The following is a 15,178-nucleotide window of genomic DNA, read 5'->3' as shown; positions in this document are numbered from 1 at the left end:
ATTAACAAGTTAGGCACAAAGCCTAAAAACTCAGAGGCTGAAGCAGAGGATCTCAGGTTTAAGGCCAGCCTGAGCAATTTAGGGAGACCCTGTATCAAAATTTAAAAGAAAAAAAAATAATAACTGGGGATGTAGCTCAGTGGTGAAGTGCCCAGGTTCAACACCCATTACAAAAAAAAAAAAAAAAGTCCACAAATTCTTTGATACTCCTCCTGTAACAGGGGTTCATTTAAAACCATCCCTTGCTCTCTCCTCTCCTCTTTGCCTTCCACCCCTCCCTAAATCAGCTTGGCTGAACAAAAGCCTTTCCTAAGGCTTTAGTTAACTAGCTGCAGGTCATATTGATGTTACTAAGAGAAAACACATCTGGATGCCAAAGACCTTGACCAATACAAGGACTCCCTGCCTGCTGTTTCACTGTACACCCTTTTCTACTATAAAAGCTCTTTGCATACTAAAACCCACAAAGATGGAGATCTGAGAAGCAAAAAAGTCTCTTCTTTCTTTCCTAGGACTAGCTAAATAAACCCATTTCCTCTAACTAACTTGTCTCCAGATGAGCAATGAGTAGCATGACATCCATAATTTCAGTTAACATTCAAGAGCTACCATGTTAGAATGCTATTGCCAGGTGCAGTGGCACATACCTGTAGTCCCAGATACTCAAGAATCTAAGGCAAGAGGATCACTTGAGCTCAGGAGTTACAGGCCAGCTTGGGCAACAAACAGACCCCATTTCTAAAAGGAAAGAAAAAAAAATTACATAAGCTTAATTCCTCTAACTTTGAATATAGGCTGGAGTAATGAATAGAATACAGTAAAGTGACAGTGTGTGACTTTCAAGACTGTCATAAAAGACACTCAGCTTCCTCCTTTTGCTCTCTCTCTTGTATCACTCACTCTTGAGGGAAGACAGCTACCAGGTCCTAAGGGCACTTGAGTGAGCGGTTCTCCAACTCCAATCCAGCCTTCAGATGACTCTACTTGTTACCATCTTGACTGCAACCTTATAAGGGATCTAAGCCAGAATTACCTAGCTAAGGTCCTCCTGTGTTTTCGACACAGAATAACTGCAAAGTAATAAATATCTGTTGCTTTAAGCCACTAAATATTGGGAAATTTGTTATATAGAAAGAGATGATACAGAAATTTTATAGTTTTTATACTCAGATTTTAGGTATATGATGAAAGGCAATTCCATTAGTTTCTGTGTATGGAGTAAGTAGGAATACTAGTTCATTGTTTCCCATATAGATATGAAGGTAGAATGACATTTTTTTTTTTTTTCCTGCTGGACTGACTTGGCACTTGGGTGGGAATAAGTGACTGTGTATTTCTGAGTTCTCCATTGTGTTCTATTGATATGTACATCCTTACACCAAGATCACTCTGCTTTGTTTACTGTAGCTTCAAAGGAAATCCTGGTATCAGGAAATAAAAGGCCTCTGACTTTGTCTTTTTTTTTGTACTTGTAGATGGACGAATGCCTTTATTTTTTTACTTGTTTATTTGTATGTAGTGCTAAGGATGGAACCCAGTGCCTCACGCATGCTAGGTAAGCACTCTGTATTTTTTCAAAATTATTTTGACTATCTTTTACATTTCGGTAAATTTATTGAATCATCTTGTTTATTTCTTCAAAGACCACCAAGATGTTAATGAAAACTGTATTTAAATCTGTAGATCACTTGGAAAAAATTCCATTTTAACAATGCAGTCTTTCAGTTCATGACTGTGTCAACATTTCTTTCCCTCTCCCCCAACCCTCTATTGTTTAACTTACTTAACAGTGTTTCACACTTCGAGGTTGAGAGCATAGTCTTAGATTTATTCATAGGTACTTGGTTTTTTTTTTTAATGTCATTGTAAACAATTTTTCAGTTTACAAATTGTTCATTGCTATTACAGAGAACTACAAATGATTTCTATGGATTGACTTTGCTAAATTCACTTACTAGAATTGGTTTGTGTAAGTTTCAAAGAGTTTTCTATGTATACAATCATGTCATATGTAAATAATAGTTTTACTTCCTTTTAGTTTTTCATGCCTTACTTTATTTCTTTCTTTTGACCTCTTATACTGTCTAGGTCCACTAGTTCAATGCCAAATAGAAGTGGTAAAATAGAAAATATAACCATATTATTTTAATATATATAGTGTCCCTACCTATGGTTGACAAGTATTTTCTGTAAAGGGTCAGATAGTAAATATTTTAGGCTTTTAAGTCCATACAGTATGTTCCAACTATTCTATGCTACTGATATAGTGGGACAGCAAACAGAGACAATATTTAAACAAATGAGCATAGTTATATTCCAATAATACTTTACTTACAGCCACTGAAATTTGAATTTCCTACTATTTTCACACGTCATAAAGTTTCCTTTGATTTTTGTTGAACCATTTTAATATGTAAGGAGTATTTTTAAGTCACTTGCCACATTAAGAACAGATTATGTGCTGAGTTTGGCCTACAGACCAAAGATCATTGATCCCTTATTTTTATATTGATTTATCACCTTTCTTCTTTTCTAATATATACAATGTTTCCCTCTAAACAATACTTTTACTACATTGTTAATTCTATCATTTTGACATTGTACTATGTTTTTAGCCACTGCTATAGAATTTCAAATTTAACAATTAAATCTTCAAATAACACTATACCACTTAACCTAGTGTAAGAATATTACAATTGCATTCATCCATTTTTCCTACTATTCTTTATGCTATTTTATAATATTTTATATAAATAATATAAATTTTTTATATAAAATGTATTATATGTGCTATGTACATGGTATACTTATGATACAGATGGTCCTTGACTTACGATAGGTTATATCCTGATAAACTGATCTTAAGTTAAAAATATCATGTTAAAAATGGATTTAAGCCACATGTAGTAACACGACACATGCCTGTAATCTCAATGACTTGGGAGGCTAGGGCAGGAGGATTGCAGATTTAAAGCCAGCCTTGGCAACTTAAAGAGGCCTAAGCAACTTATCAAGACCCTATCTCAAAAGGTTAAAAAAAAAAACATAAAAGGGCTGGGGATGTGAATCAGTGGTTCCCTGGATTCAATTCCTAGTACCAAAAAACAAAAAAGGACTTATACTGGAATAGATCTTTTTCTCACTACCTTTAGAATAAACCAACCCTGCCAACACCGTCATTTCAGATTTCTAGCCCCTAGAATTGTGAAACAATATATCTCTGGAAGCCACCCACTCTGTGGTACTTTGTCATAGCAGCCTGAGCAAACTATTTTGCAGGGCATTTATTGATGTTCAGGACTTTGGGAGATAAGGAACTTACAGATTGGTTGCATTCAAATCTCTTGAAATACAAGTTTAATTATAATTAGTAAAGGATTATTACACAAAAAATAACCCCTGAATATTCAGGAAGAATTACTGTGTGCTTAGAAAATTAACTGTAATCTCTTTAAAAAATAGAAAATAGCTTACAATCACAGTCAAAAAGAAATTGTCCATTAACTAATAGAAAAGGTGCAACCTAAATCACATTCTTACTTATATGGTAACTCCAAAACTACCACGGGTTTGGGATATGTGTTTATTTTAAAATAAAAGCAAATCTCATCAAATCAGTTTACAGAAAATATGGGGAATAAAAGAACAATACCACATAGAAGCAAAATGAGAATGTGGGACTTTCTATAAGACAAATGGCAGGGTTTCATCAATAAATAAGTGGCAAAGAACCAAAACAGGATGATGTTTTAAAGGAGAGCTAAGAGATCAACCAAATGTCATGTTTAGAACACATCTGAATCAGTAAAAAAGGTATTTTTGAGAAACAGGACAAATCTAACATAGACTTAGATAACACTAAGGAATATTTTATTACATAAAAAAAATGAATTCATCAGACAACCTACTGAACATTCTAGCTTAGCAACACAGTACACTGTAGAAGATCAGTTGTTTGTCTTCATGATCACGTGGCTGATTAGGAGCTGTTGCTGCCCAGCATCACCAGAGGATCCTACTATATATCACTAGCCTAGAAAAGGATCATATTCAAAATTCAAAGTACGGGTTCTACTAAATGCTTATTGCTTTCCCACCATCATGAAGTCAAAAAATCACATGTCAGGGACCATCAGTGTATGACAAATACATGAAATATCATAACCCCCCCCAAATATGGTACCAATTATTCTTCCTTTATATAAACAATTATCCTTTAGAGATTAAGAATTAGAAAACCACATTATTACCATTTCTGGTTCTATCTATACATTCAATTTCCTTTCCAGTATCATTTTGTTTCTGTCTAAAAAGTTTTAAACTTTGTGTGGGGGAGGGGACTGGAGATTGAACTCAGGGGCCCTCAACCACTGAGCCACATCCCCAGCCCTGTTTTGTATTTTATTTAGAGACAGGGTCTCACTGAGTTGCTTATTGACTTGCTTTTGCTGAAGCTGGCTTTGAACTCTCAATCCTCCTGCCTCTGCCTCTGGAGCCACTAGGATTACAGGTGTGTGCCATCTCGATCTGCTAAGTTTTAACATTTTTATAACTCAGATGTGCTGACAATAAATCCTCACATCTTTGTTAGTCTCAAAAAATATATTTTTTAAAGATATTTTTCACTAATTATGGAAATCTAGATGGACAGTATTTATTTGTCTTTCGGTACTTTGAAAAGAATGTTCCAATGTCTTCTAGCTTGCATAGATTATAATCAATCTTATTGTCTGTGGTGGGGCGAGGTGCTGGGCATCAATCAAACTCAGGGCCTTGCACATGTTGGGCAAGTGCTCTGCCACTGAGCTCACCCCCAACCTAAAATCTTATTGTCTTAATTAATTAGTTAGGGCTGCTATAACAAAATACCATGGACTGGGTGGCTTACAAAAATGGAAATTTATTTCTCACAATTCCAGAGTCTACAAGTTTGAGACAGGGTGCTAACACCCTGGTTACAGACTTCTTTGTGATCTCACATGGTGGAAAAGAACACAAGAGAAATCTATGAGGTTCCTATCACAAAAACAGAAAGAGAGAGACAGAAAGATTCCCACTCCTTAAGTGAGGACTATGCATATATCAATACTTTCCAAAAGTACAAATGCAAAAAGAGGGAAAATAGGGTAACTTTACAGTACAGAAAACTGACACACACTACCTCAGCCAGATGATCAGGGTCAACATGATCAATAAGTCATATTAAGCAGAGCACAATGACACATGCCTGTGATCACAGAGGCTTGGGAGGCTAAGGAAGGAGGGTTGCAAGTTCAAAGCCATCTTGAGCAACTCAGTTTGGCCCTAAGGAACTTAGTGAGACCCTAAGCAATTCAGCCAGACTCTGTCTCAAAATAAAAAATAAAAAGAGATGGGAATATGGATAGTGATTAAGTACCCTTGGATTCAATCCCCAGTATCAAAAACAAAAACAAGTCATGTTGACAATATGTCTGTTTCATACAGTATAATGAAAAGGGTACTCAGACCTAGGCCTTCCCCAAAACCACAAACACCATTCTAATCATGTGAAAAACTCCAGACAAATACCAAAATAAGGAGATGTTCTACAACTACCTGAGTAATAATAACTCAAAACTTTCAAAAGCAGGCTATGGGTGTGGCTCAATGGTAGAGAGCTTGACTGTATGAAGTTCTGGATGTATGAAGGATGTATGAAGCCTGGGTTTGATTCCCAGCACATCATGGGCATTACAAACAAGAAGTCAGAGAAATTGTCATAGCTAAGAAAACCCTAAGGAGACATGACAACTAAACATAATGTGGTACCTAGGATGGGATTCTGAAGCTGAAAAAGGGCATTAGATTAAAAAAAGGACTTAGATAATAACATATCAACATTAGCTCATTAATTATAGCATGTTTTTTTTTTTTTCTTTCTTTTGCAGTACTAAGGATTGAACCCAGGGTCTTATACATGCAAGGCAAACACACAACCACTGAGCTACATCCCCAGACCTAGCTCATTAATTTTAACAAACATACCTTTCTAATATCAGCTGTTAATTAATAATTGGGAGAAAAGGATACAGGGCAGATAGGCATCTGTGAAATTTTTTGATAAATATAAAATTATTAAAAAAAAAAAAACTATGGGAGTTTTCTGGTATTTTGTTTTGGCACTTGGGGTTGAACCCTGGACCTCATGGTGCTGCCTTAACCTTAGGAGAGGTTCCATATGACTCAAATAGGAGTTCTGTCAAATAGGCAAGCTCTCTCTATTCTAAATTACACCCCTAGTCCTTTTTAAAAAAAATTTTTTTGGGGGGTACTGGGAATTTAACTCAGGGTCCCTCAACCACTGAGCCACATTCTCAGCCCTATTTTGTATTTTATTTAGAGACAAGGTCTCACTGAGTTTCTTAGCAACTTGCTGTTCCTGAGGCTGGCTTTGAACTTGAGATCCTCCTGCCTCAGCCTCCTGAGCTACTGGGATTACAGGTGTACAGGTGTGAACCACCATGTCCAGCTCCTTTTTTTTCCCTCTTTTTTCTTCAGGTACTGGAGATTGAATCCAGGAGCACTTAACCACTGAGCCACAACCCCAGCCCTATTTTGTATTTTATTTAGAGATAGGGTCTCACTGAGTTGCTTAGCAACTTGTTCCTGAGGCTGGCTTTAAACTCTCAATCCTCCTGCTTCCACCTCCAAACTGCTGGGATTATAGGCATGTGCCACCACGCCCGGCACGTCTAGCTCCTTTTAAAATTTTGAGGCAGAGTTTTGCTAAATTGCCACAGCTAACCCCAAACTCTCTATCTTCCTGCCTCAGGCTGCCCAGCAACTGGGATTACAGGCATGTGTCACTGTACCCTGCTGGGAGCTCTCTTTTTTATTTACTATTTTGCTGCCTGGGATTAAACCTAGGGGCCCTTAACCACTGAACCACATCCCCAGTCCTTTTTATTTTTTATTTGAGACAGGGTCTCACTAAGTTTCCTAGGGTCTTGCTAAATTGCTGAGCCTGGTTTTGAACTTGCAATCCTTCTGCCTCAACCTCTCTAGTTGCTGGGATTACAGGTATGTGCCAATGTGCCCTCTGGAAACTCTCCTTTTTAAAACACAACTGCCAGGCTTTTGGTTTGCTAGAGTGTTCTCTTAGATCTCTGGGTACCAGACCTTGTTTTCTGCAGTTCAGGTGCTCTCTTTCAGCCCTGTTCCTCCTCATTGTCCTTCCTTTTTTTGTTTGTTTGCAGTGCTGGAGATGGAACCCAGGGCCTCACACATACCAGGCAGGCAAGCAAGTGCTCTACCACTGAGCCACATCCCCAGTCCCCACCTTCTTTTGGAGGTCAGCTTTCCTACACTGGATGGTAGCTTAATGTCTCTCACCTCTCTAGCCCTTTCCTCAGTCATTACTGGTTGAATACAGGGAGTTCCAGTGTACAAGGTAGGGGTCTCAACCTGTCTCCAGATCTTTGCCTGTCTTCAGCCTTCTAGAACTGAAAATCTGAAGAGCATGTGCTAGTTTCTCTCAGTGCTGCCTTAACCTTAGGAGAGGTTCCATATGACTCAAATAGGAGTTCTGTCATTCTGTGAAGCATTCAGTGAAGACCTATGATTAAGATAAGAGCAAGAGGTAGGTTCTTTGGTACAAGAGCTGATGTTCCTCAGCTGATGTTCCACAGGATTCTATCCTGTTGCATCAGTCCACATGCAGATATAGCTTAGTAGTAGAGTGCTTGCTTAGCATGTTCTAGGTTCTAGGTTCAATACCCAGAACCAGGAAAAAAAAAAAAAAAAGCAGGGAGAAGGAGTAGGAAGAAGATGATAAACAGAAAGAAAGAGGAGGAAAAAAGAAAGAAGACAATTTGCTGATTCCTTTCATCCCATCTAAGGCAGATTCCTATTCCTTAGGCTGTTTTATCTCAGAGCAGCCATGGGTTTCTTCTTTATTATGAAGGTTGAATTGTTTTCTGAATCATTCGTTTGGTTCATTTAGGTTTCCATGTATCCTTGATTCTCTGGTAGGTTTGTAAAAATTTCAATTCTAATTTGGCTTCTAAGGGTTTTCAGGGAAAGAACGATAATATCATGCAACTTTGTACATCTGAAAAGCAAGGAGACTTCTTGCCCCGTTTTGGATGGTTCCCGCCCTGGTATACTAAAGTGTCTGTACTCAAATATCACCTTTTCAAAGACACTTCCCCGACTCCATTTAAAAAGTCTCACAGATACCAGTCACCCTTCATCCCCATACCCTACTCTTTACTTTTCTTCCATTGCCCTCATCTCTCTGAAATGTACTTGTCTCACTTCTTTAGTTGTCTCCTCTACTAGAAGTTAGGTTCCATAATGACATGAATTTTGTTTTTCTTATTTGTCAGTATATCCACAGGAGCAAATATGATTGCTCATAATTTTAGCTTGCCTTGAAACTAATTAAATATAAAATTATTATTGTACTTTATAAAGTACTTATTATAGATACTTTTCATAATAGTGTAAGAGAATTACAAAATCTCTCAATGAAAAGCAAACATTATTCATTGCTTGCAATGTTGGTTATAAATATTATTAATATGGTTAGTACTTTATCACTTTTTATCTTTGTTTATTTATTTGTTCTTTTTAGTTATATATGACAGTAGAATGTATTTTTGCCTATCATACATACATGGAGTATAATTTCCCATTCTTGTAGTTGTAAATGATGTAGAGTTACACTGGTCGTGTATAAATAAACATAGGAAAGTTCTCTTTGATTCATTCTGTTGTCTTTCTTATTCCCATCCCCCTCCATTCCCTTCATTCCCTTTTGTCTAATCCAATGAACTTCTATTCTCCCCTCTCTCTTATTGTATGTTAGCATCAAAGGCAACACTTGGCTTTTGATTTGGGGAGACTGACTTATTTCACTTAGCATGATAGCCTCCAGTTCCATCCATTTACTGGAAAATGCCATAAATTCGTAATTCTTTATGGCTGAGTAATACTGCATTGTGTATATGCACCACATGTATTTTTTATATCACTGAAACTAGCCAGGCATGGTGGCACATTCCTATAATCCCAGTTACTTGCTACCCAGGGGCAGGGAGACTGAGGCAGGAGTGTCATAAATTCCTGGACAGCTTTGACAATTTAACAAGATCCCTCCTCTAAAAAAAACAGGGTTGGGGATATAGTTCAATGGTAGAGTGCCCCTGAGTTCAATCCCCATAACACCACAAAAAAAAAAAAAAAGATTCTTGTTACACTGAAGAACGAAGTGTGTCTTAAAAATTACTCATACTTTATCTTACACTTTTTTGTCAATCATTCACTCTAAGCAAGTTATCAATTAAAATGAAAAACTTTGTACAAACTAATTCAGTAATGCTGAGGTAAATACTATTCAAACTCACAAGAGGTAAGTTCTCCAACTTATACACAGATTGTGTGATCTCCCAGTTGTTATGTTTTGTTATTAAAACTTAAAAAACATTTTTTCCAAACAGAAAAAATTATGAAATTAAGTTTAGATACTGGACAATAAACAGAGGTCAATTTAACCCATAAAGTACCTAAGAACCACAGAAATGGAAAGGAATAAGCATAATTGTTAGGTAACTTTCAACCACTTCTTTTCCTTTGTGCTCCCCACAACTAGCAAAAGGCTGCTGGGGTGGGGTTAATTTTTCTGAGATAGGAATTGCACAACATCTTGGTAAACACAAAGAGTATATAACAAAGTACTTGCCTTCTATCTTTAAAATATTCATTTAATGAATAATGAATAAGAATTCAGACCACTATTCAACCACCCTGCTTCTATAAGGAAATGCATTATGATTTCCAACTAAATGAATATTTTCCTTAATCTTGGCAGCAAGATAAAAGTTGAGCACCAAGAATTATGGAGTGTATGCAGGTACTCCCAGAAATTTCCTAGAAATCACATTTTGGTCACTCATACTGTTTCTAAATGTATAAATAATTAAATTGGGATTTCATAATATAAAACTTGCCCTCCAAAATTTCCCTAGCTTCTTTCTCCTTACCAATATTTTAAATAAAAACAGCCACCAACATTTTATTTGAATCAATTATTTGCAGTTTCTATTTCTATATTAACTATAATTATAGTTAGTACAGAAGGTTATCGATCATAAACTTAATACAATGGCCAAAAACAATACAAAAAAGTAATTACAAGAGTCAATATCCAAATAAAAATCTGAGTAAACGCAATATTTCTATAATGCAAGTGCAACTATCTATACTTCAACATTCCCAAAATGAGGTAGACAAAGGTATACAACACAAAGTTATTCAGTGACAATAACAAATTATTTTAGTCATCAAAATAATTGCAAAAATTACTGAAAATTGTAAGTTATAATTACAGAATTTAGTAGACAACCTATTCAATGTCCAAAGTGATTACTGACCTTCATATTTTAAAACCTGAAAAAAATTTACCTAAGAAAGGAAACAATTCAATATCTGTAATATATCTGCAAAGGAATAGGATGATTTATCCAGATACACAAAGTTCCCTTCAAACTTTATGGAATGAATGATAATCACATTTTTTTCTTCCAAATATAAAATTCACCTGGATTAACACCTGAAATAAGATAAGGCATAAAGCCACCTAATCTAGCATTCAAAATTACTCCATAAAAGTTATTTCTCTAGAGTGCATTTTCTGCTTTAAAAATTCTTTTGGGAGTGCTGTGGGGAATATTGATAATTGAACCCAGGGGCACTTTACTACTGAACTACAACTCCAGTCCTTTGCTTATTATTATTATTTTTTTTTTTTAGACAAGTTTTCACAAAGTTCCTGAAGATCTCTCTGAGTTGCTAAGGCTGAACTTGAACTTAAGACCCTTTTACCTCTGACACCTGAGTCTCTGGGATTACAGGTGTGCACCACCACTTGTGGCTCTGCTTTAATATTTTATACTTCCAATGAAACCATTTTATTTTACCTCTCTACAATGACTTCATTTTATGCTAATTAGTAAAAGCTGTATAAGCATTTGTTGATTACAAATGAAAGAGACTGAACTGACAATGACAGTGAAAGACAGCAACAGAGAGAGAGACAAAGGCATCAGTGGAGACAGAAATGTCTCTTAACCACCTAAGACATTAACACATTAATTAACACAATATCTTTCACAGAAACATGATTGTGTGTGTATGTATATTTCACATGATAAACACAATCAGCCACTGAGCTTTACTCCCTGCCCTCACATAAAGATTTAAGTGATAAGTGATGTCTTTATACGATGATTGAAAATTTTTATTTTACATTCAAGAAAATTTAATTACAATTAATTAGGTCTACTCCCAGTTTCTTCAACTTTTCATCAATTTTTTATTCATAAAAAATTTTCAAGTATTATCTCAGACATTATAACCAACAGAATAATTTTTGCTTGCTTGAAAGTCCATTTTCAAATCCAAGATTCATATCTTAAGATTACACCCCTGATAAACTACAAATTTATAGTTAAATTTTGATTGAAAAATATTTTCTATATGCCTAGGGCTGAAGTTCAGCAATCCTCAGCACCACATAAAAATAAGTGAATAAATAAAGATATGTGTCCATCTACAACTAAAAAATTTTTTTTAAATATATTTTTCTGTAGAAAAAGCATTATTCAATTTCCTGCTTTAGTAAACTATGCAACAAAAAGTGAAAACAAAGAAAGCCAGGAAATCCAATATGTCACTTTTAGAAAACTATCCTCATATGAAAGTAAATACCATCAATTCCAAGCATACTCTAAACTTCCAGAAGTAGGTGGGTGGAGTAACAGTGCAGCACAAAAATTTGACACTATTCCTATAGCGTTATGTTTATATTTTAAAGTTTTCATTCTGTAAAGCAAATGAAGCAAATTGAGACTTAATTCTTATATCCATCTGGCTTGCAGAAGGGCTGGCTGTTTTGAGTATGAATAGTCTCAAATCAACATTTTACTAGCCATTTTTCTTCATTTCTTCCAAAGTATAAGAGCATTAAAATTAATATAACAGGTCTGGAGGTCTAGCACAATGGTAGAATACTTCCCTAGCACACACAAAGCCCTGGGTTCTATCCACTGCACTTCAAAAATAAAAAATAAGAATGCGGGTGCTTTGAAAAAGTTTTGGTACTTCTTCAAAAAGTTAGATATAGTGTTAGCATATGACCCAGTAATTCCATCCTAGATACATACTAAGGAGAAGTAAAAACCATGTTCCAACAGAACTTTATACATGAACATTTATAACAGTACTATTCATAATATCCCAAAACAGAAACAACTCAAACATCCATAAACTGACAAACAGGTAAAATTAATATGGTATGGGCACACAATAAAATATCACTCAGATAAAAAGGAATGAAGTAGTGATATATGCTACAATGAGAATAAACCTTAAAATCATTAAGCTAAGTGAAAGAAGTCAGACACAGAAGGCAACATGTTGTGTGATTCCATTTATATGAAACAGAGTAAGTAAATCAGAGACATAAACCAGATGAGTGGCTGTCAGGAGCTGGGGGAAGGCAGGAATGGAAAGTGAGTGAAATGCAGTTTCCTTTTGGGATGATGAAAAGTTCTGGAACTAGATAATGGTGATGGCTGCAAAACAACGGGAACGTACTTAATGCCACTAATACATCTATGTCATATAACTACATATCTTAATTAACAAAAGAAACCCTACATAAAAGAAAATTGATGCTGCCTTCTCATCAGAGAAAGTCAACTTCTGAAATAAATGTTGATTGCTTTGGTACCCATTTAAAACTCTGTTCTTAATTTGATAAGTATATTATAAAATTTCAAAATTAAACCTTTTTTCCTACAATATCCCTACTTAAGCTTTTCTATTTACTAGGAATTCTCATTATTTCCTACTTTGCAATGCTTAGTCCACCAGTGTAGGAATCAATTTCATATTTGTCTAAACAATTCAAGTGAATTTTAAATTGGACATAATATTTTATTAAATTTGGCTTGCTAATACTGTGTTAAACATTAGTACAGGAGGGAAACATGTTTATTTCTAATAAATGAGATCAGCAAAAGAAGAAAAGCATTTTAAATAGCAAACAATTTAATACTGTACTACTCATAAAGTTCTCTGATAGTTTTTTTGATATACAACAGAAAAGGCAACATTTTAAAGTCATGCCAAATGCAGAGCCAAACAATTTCTTTTTACCCAAGTACAACAGGTAATACCACTTTTGTGAAACCTAATTCTAGGCAAGGCTAAATTGAGCTACTTATATAAAAATATGCCCACTAGTCACTCACAGTGTTCTATTTGCTCATAATGTGATTTGATTAGAGGAGGCTATGTCCATGAATTAAACATGGAATCTACCAGATTAATAACAGTTTCAAATTAGACAGGTGACACATGCCTATAATCCCAGCAGTTTGGGAGGCTGATGCAGGAGGATCACAAGTTCAAGGTCAGCCTCAGAAATTTAGTGAGACCCTGCTGGCTCCCTGCAAAAAAAAAAAGAGGGCTGGGGGTGTAGCTCAGTGGTAGAGTGCCCCTGGGCTAAATCCCCAGTACAAAAAAAAAAAAAAAAAAGTTTTAATTAAAAGTAATAACTTTTGGGAAAGGGCTGTGTCTCAGTGGTAGAGCACTTGCCTAGCATGTGTGAGGTACTGGGTTGATTCCTCGCACCACATAAAAGTAAGCAAATAAAATAAAGGTATTGTGTCCATCTACAACTAAAAAAATATTTTTTAAAAAAGTAATAACTTTTATTTGGGTCCCATCCAAACCAGAAAATGAACTATATGCCTTTTGCATATTATTACTTATTTTAGTCTAACAATAACTTTACAGATAATAGGCTTACATAAGGGCATAACACCAGTATATTACAAAGCAAGGATTCAAACCAAGGTCTATCAGACATAAAATCATTTCTACTAAGACATTCTAAGGATGGTTTGCAAAGGAACATATTTCCAGTTTAATTGTCAATCATATTCTCTCTTGAACATAGTTTCTAAATGATCAGGGAATGAGAAGAGAAAAATATGCTTAAAAAGAACATTGGTGGGGCTGGGGCAACATTCTAGCTCAGTGGTACAGCACTTGCCTAGCATTCTCAGTATTGCATATAAATAAATTATAAGGGTCAATTGACAACCAAAAAAAATTAAAAAAAAAAAAAAAAAAACATTGCTGAAGAAAGCAGGTAAGTGTCTGGGAGAAACATTCAACATATTATGTACCTACTATGTGCCATTTGCTGTGGGGCTCTTATATGTCTAAATATTTAATTATTGCAAAACCCCTGGAACATAGGGATTTTTATATATGAGGACACTGAAGTGTAGAGAAACCTGTCAAAGTCATAGAAGTTGCAAGAGATGGAGTCAGGATTGGAAACTAAATTTAGTTCATCGTTAAATATTTACTGAATGCCTACTATGTACTAGGGCTATAAAAGAGATTTAAAACAGAATATTAGAAATCCCCCATCACAGAACTCAAACTAAAACCCCTTTCCTTTCTTTCTTTCTTTTCTCTTTTTTAAGGTCCAGGCTCTAGCCTAAACTCCTGGGCTCAAGTGATCCTCCTGCCTCAGACTCCTTATTAGCTGGAACTACATGTGCATGCCAAAATACCTGGCTCTCAAACACATTTTCTTTTTGTTCAGGAAGTTGTAAAACTGAAAAATCCCCATAGATATCTCTTTGAATAGTTCTATTTTAAATGACTGTTTAAATGTTTAGGTTACACACATTAGTAATACCCATAAACCCCAAACATAGAGTGCCATGAAAACCAAACAAGCATCCAGTAGTAAATTCTGTCCTACATGCAGATTTTTAACAATACTACCAGATGATGCCACATTAGAAAAGACACTTCACATGTTTTGGAGGAGGATTTAAATCATTAAACATTCTATGAAGACTGAAGTTGTATGAGATTTTAAATGGCAACAGTAAAATTTCAAAAAGAACAGAAGAAGTCAGCACAAAGCTAGTTTAACATTAATAATAAGTGAGCTAATAAACAGGTCTATGTTTACCCCATCAGGTACTGCTTATTATGTCATCTGGAAAACCAGAAGGAAACTGGTTTTAACTCCCATATAACCTGTATCATGACAACATCACTTTACCACAAATCAGCTGATGCCAGCGTAAAACTGGGGCAGTTCACATTAAAAAACTGTTTCTTC

At 35.4% G+C, this 15,178-nt stretch overlaps 2 protein-coding genes and 2 long non-coding RNA genes across 18 annotated transcripts in view; 3 read left to right on the top strand and 1 right to left on the bottom strand.

Annotated features, from left to right (window-relative positions):
* LOC107154455 overlaps nucleotides 1–1,525 on the top strand; it is a 29,911-nt gene extending 28,386 nt beyond the window's left edge. The window contains exon 3 of the long non-coding RNA XR_001505077.2: nucleotides 1,476–1,525. This is a non-coding gene — a long non-coding RNA (uncharacterized LOC107154455). The remainder of the gene's footprint in view (nucleotides 1–1,475) is intronic.
* Shld2 (shieldin complex subunit 2) overlaps nucleotides 1–15,178 on the bottom strand; it is a 79,722-nt gene that overhangs the window by 45,131 nt on the left and 19,413 nt on the right. For 4 of the 14 annotated variants that reach the window (XR_007347052.1, XM_048801707.1, XM_048801708.1 and 1 more), the window contains exon 1: nucleotides 648–728. The exons of 2 other annotated variants lie outside the window; for them this stretch is intronic. The gene's annotated coding sequence lies outside the window, so the exon portion shown is untranslated. Of the gene's footprint in view, nucleotides 1–647; nucleotides 848–15,178 lie in introns of those variants that run through there. 8 more of the 14 variants (XM_015500090.2, XM_048801709.1, XM_048801703.1 and 5 more) reach the window with 5 other exon arrangements.
* Glud1 (glutamate dehydrogenase 1) overlaps nucleotides 1,535–15,178 on the top strand; it is a 69,803-nt gene continuing 56,159 nt past the window's right edge. Inside the window, exon 1 of the mRNA XM_048801713.1 lies at nucleotides 1,535–1,555. Within this exon, the coding sequence (XP_048657670.1) occupies nucleotides 1,549–1,555 (7 nt within the window). The 5' untranslated portion in view covers nucleotides 1,535–1,548. The remainder of the gene's footprint in view (nucleotides 1,556–15,178) is intronic.
* On the top strand, nucleotides 4,448–14,912 carry LOC107154453. 2 transcript variants are annotated; one of them, XR_007347055.1, is made up of 2 exons: nucleotides 4,448–4,510; nucleotides 14,526–14,912. It is a non-coding gene; the product is annotated as an uncharacterized LOC107154453 (long non-coding RNA). The 2 variants fall into 2 exon arrangements; XR_007347054.1 differs by lacking the exon at nucleotides 4,448–4,510 and adding an exon at nucleotides 6,931–7,312.

This window comes from Marmota marmota, unplaced genomic scaffold, assembly GCF_001458135.2.
Source record: "Marmota marmota marmota unplaced genomic scaffold, marMar, whole genome shotgun sequence".
Lineage (NCBI taxonomy): Eukaryota > Metazoa > Chordata > Mammalia > Rodentia > Sciuridae > Marmota > Marmota marmota.
The sequence above is the reverse complement of the archived record's forward strand: the minus strand, read 5'-3'. Positions and strand labels throughout refer to the sequence as shown.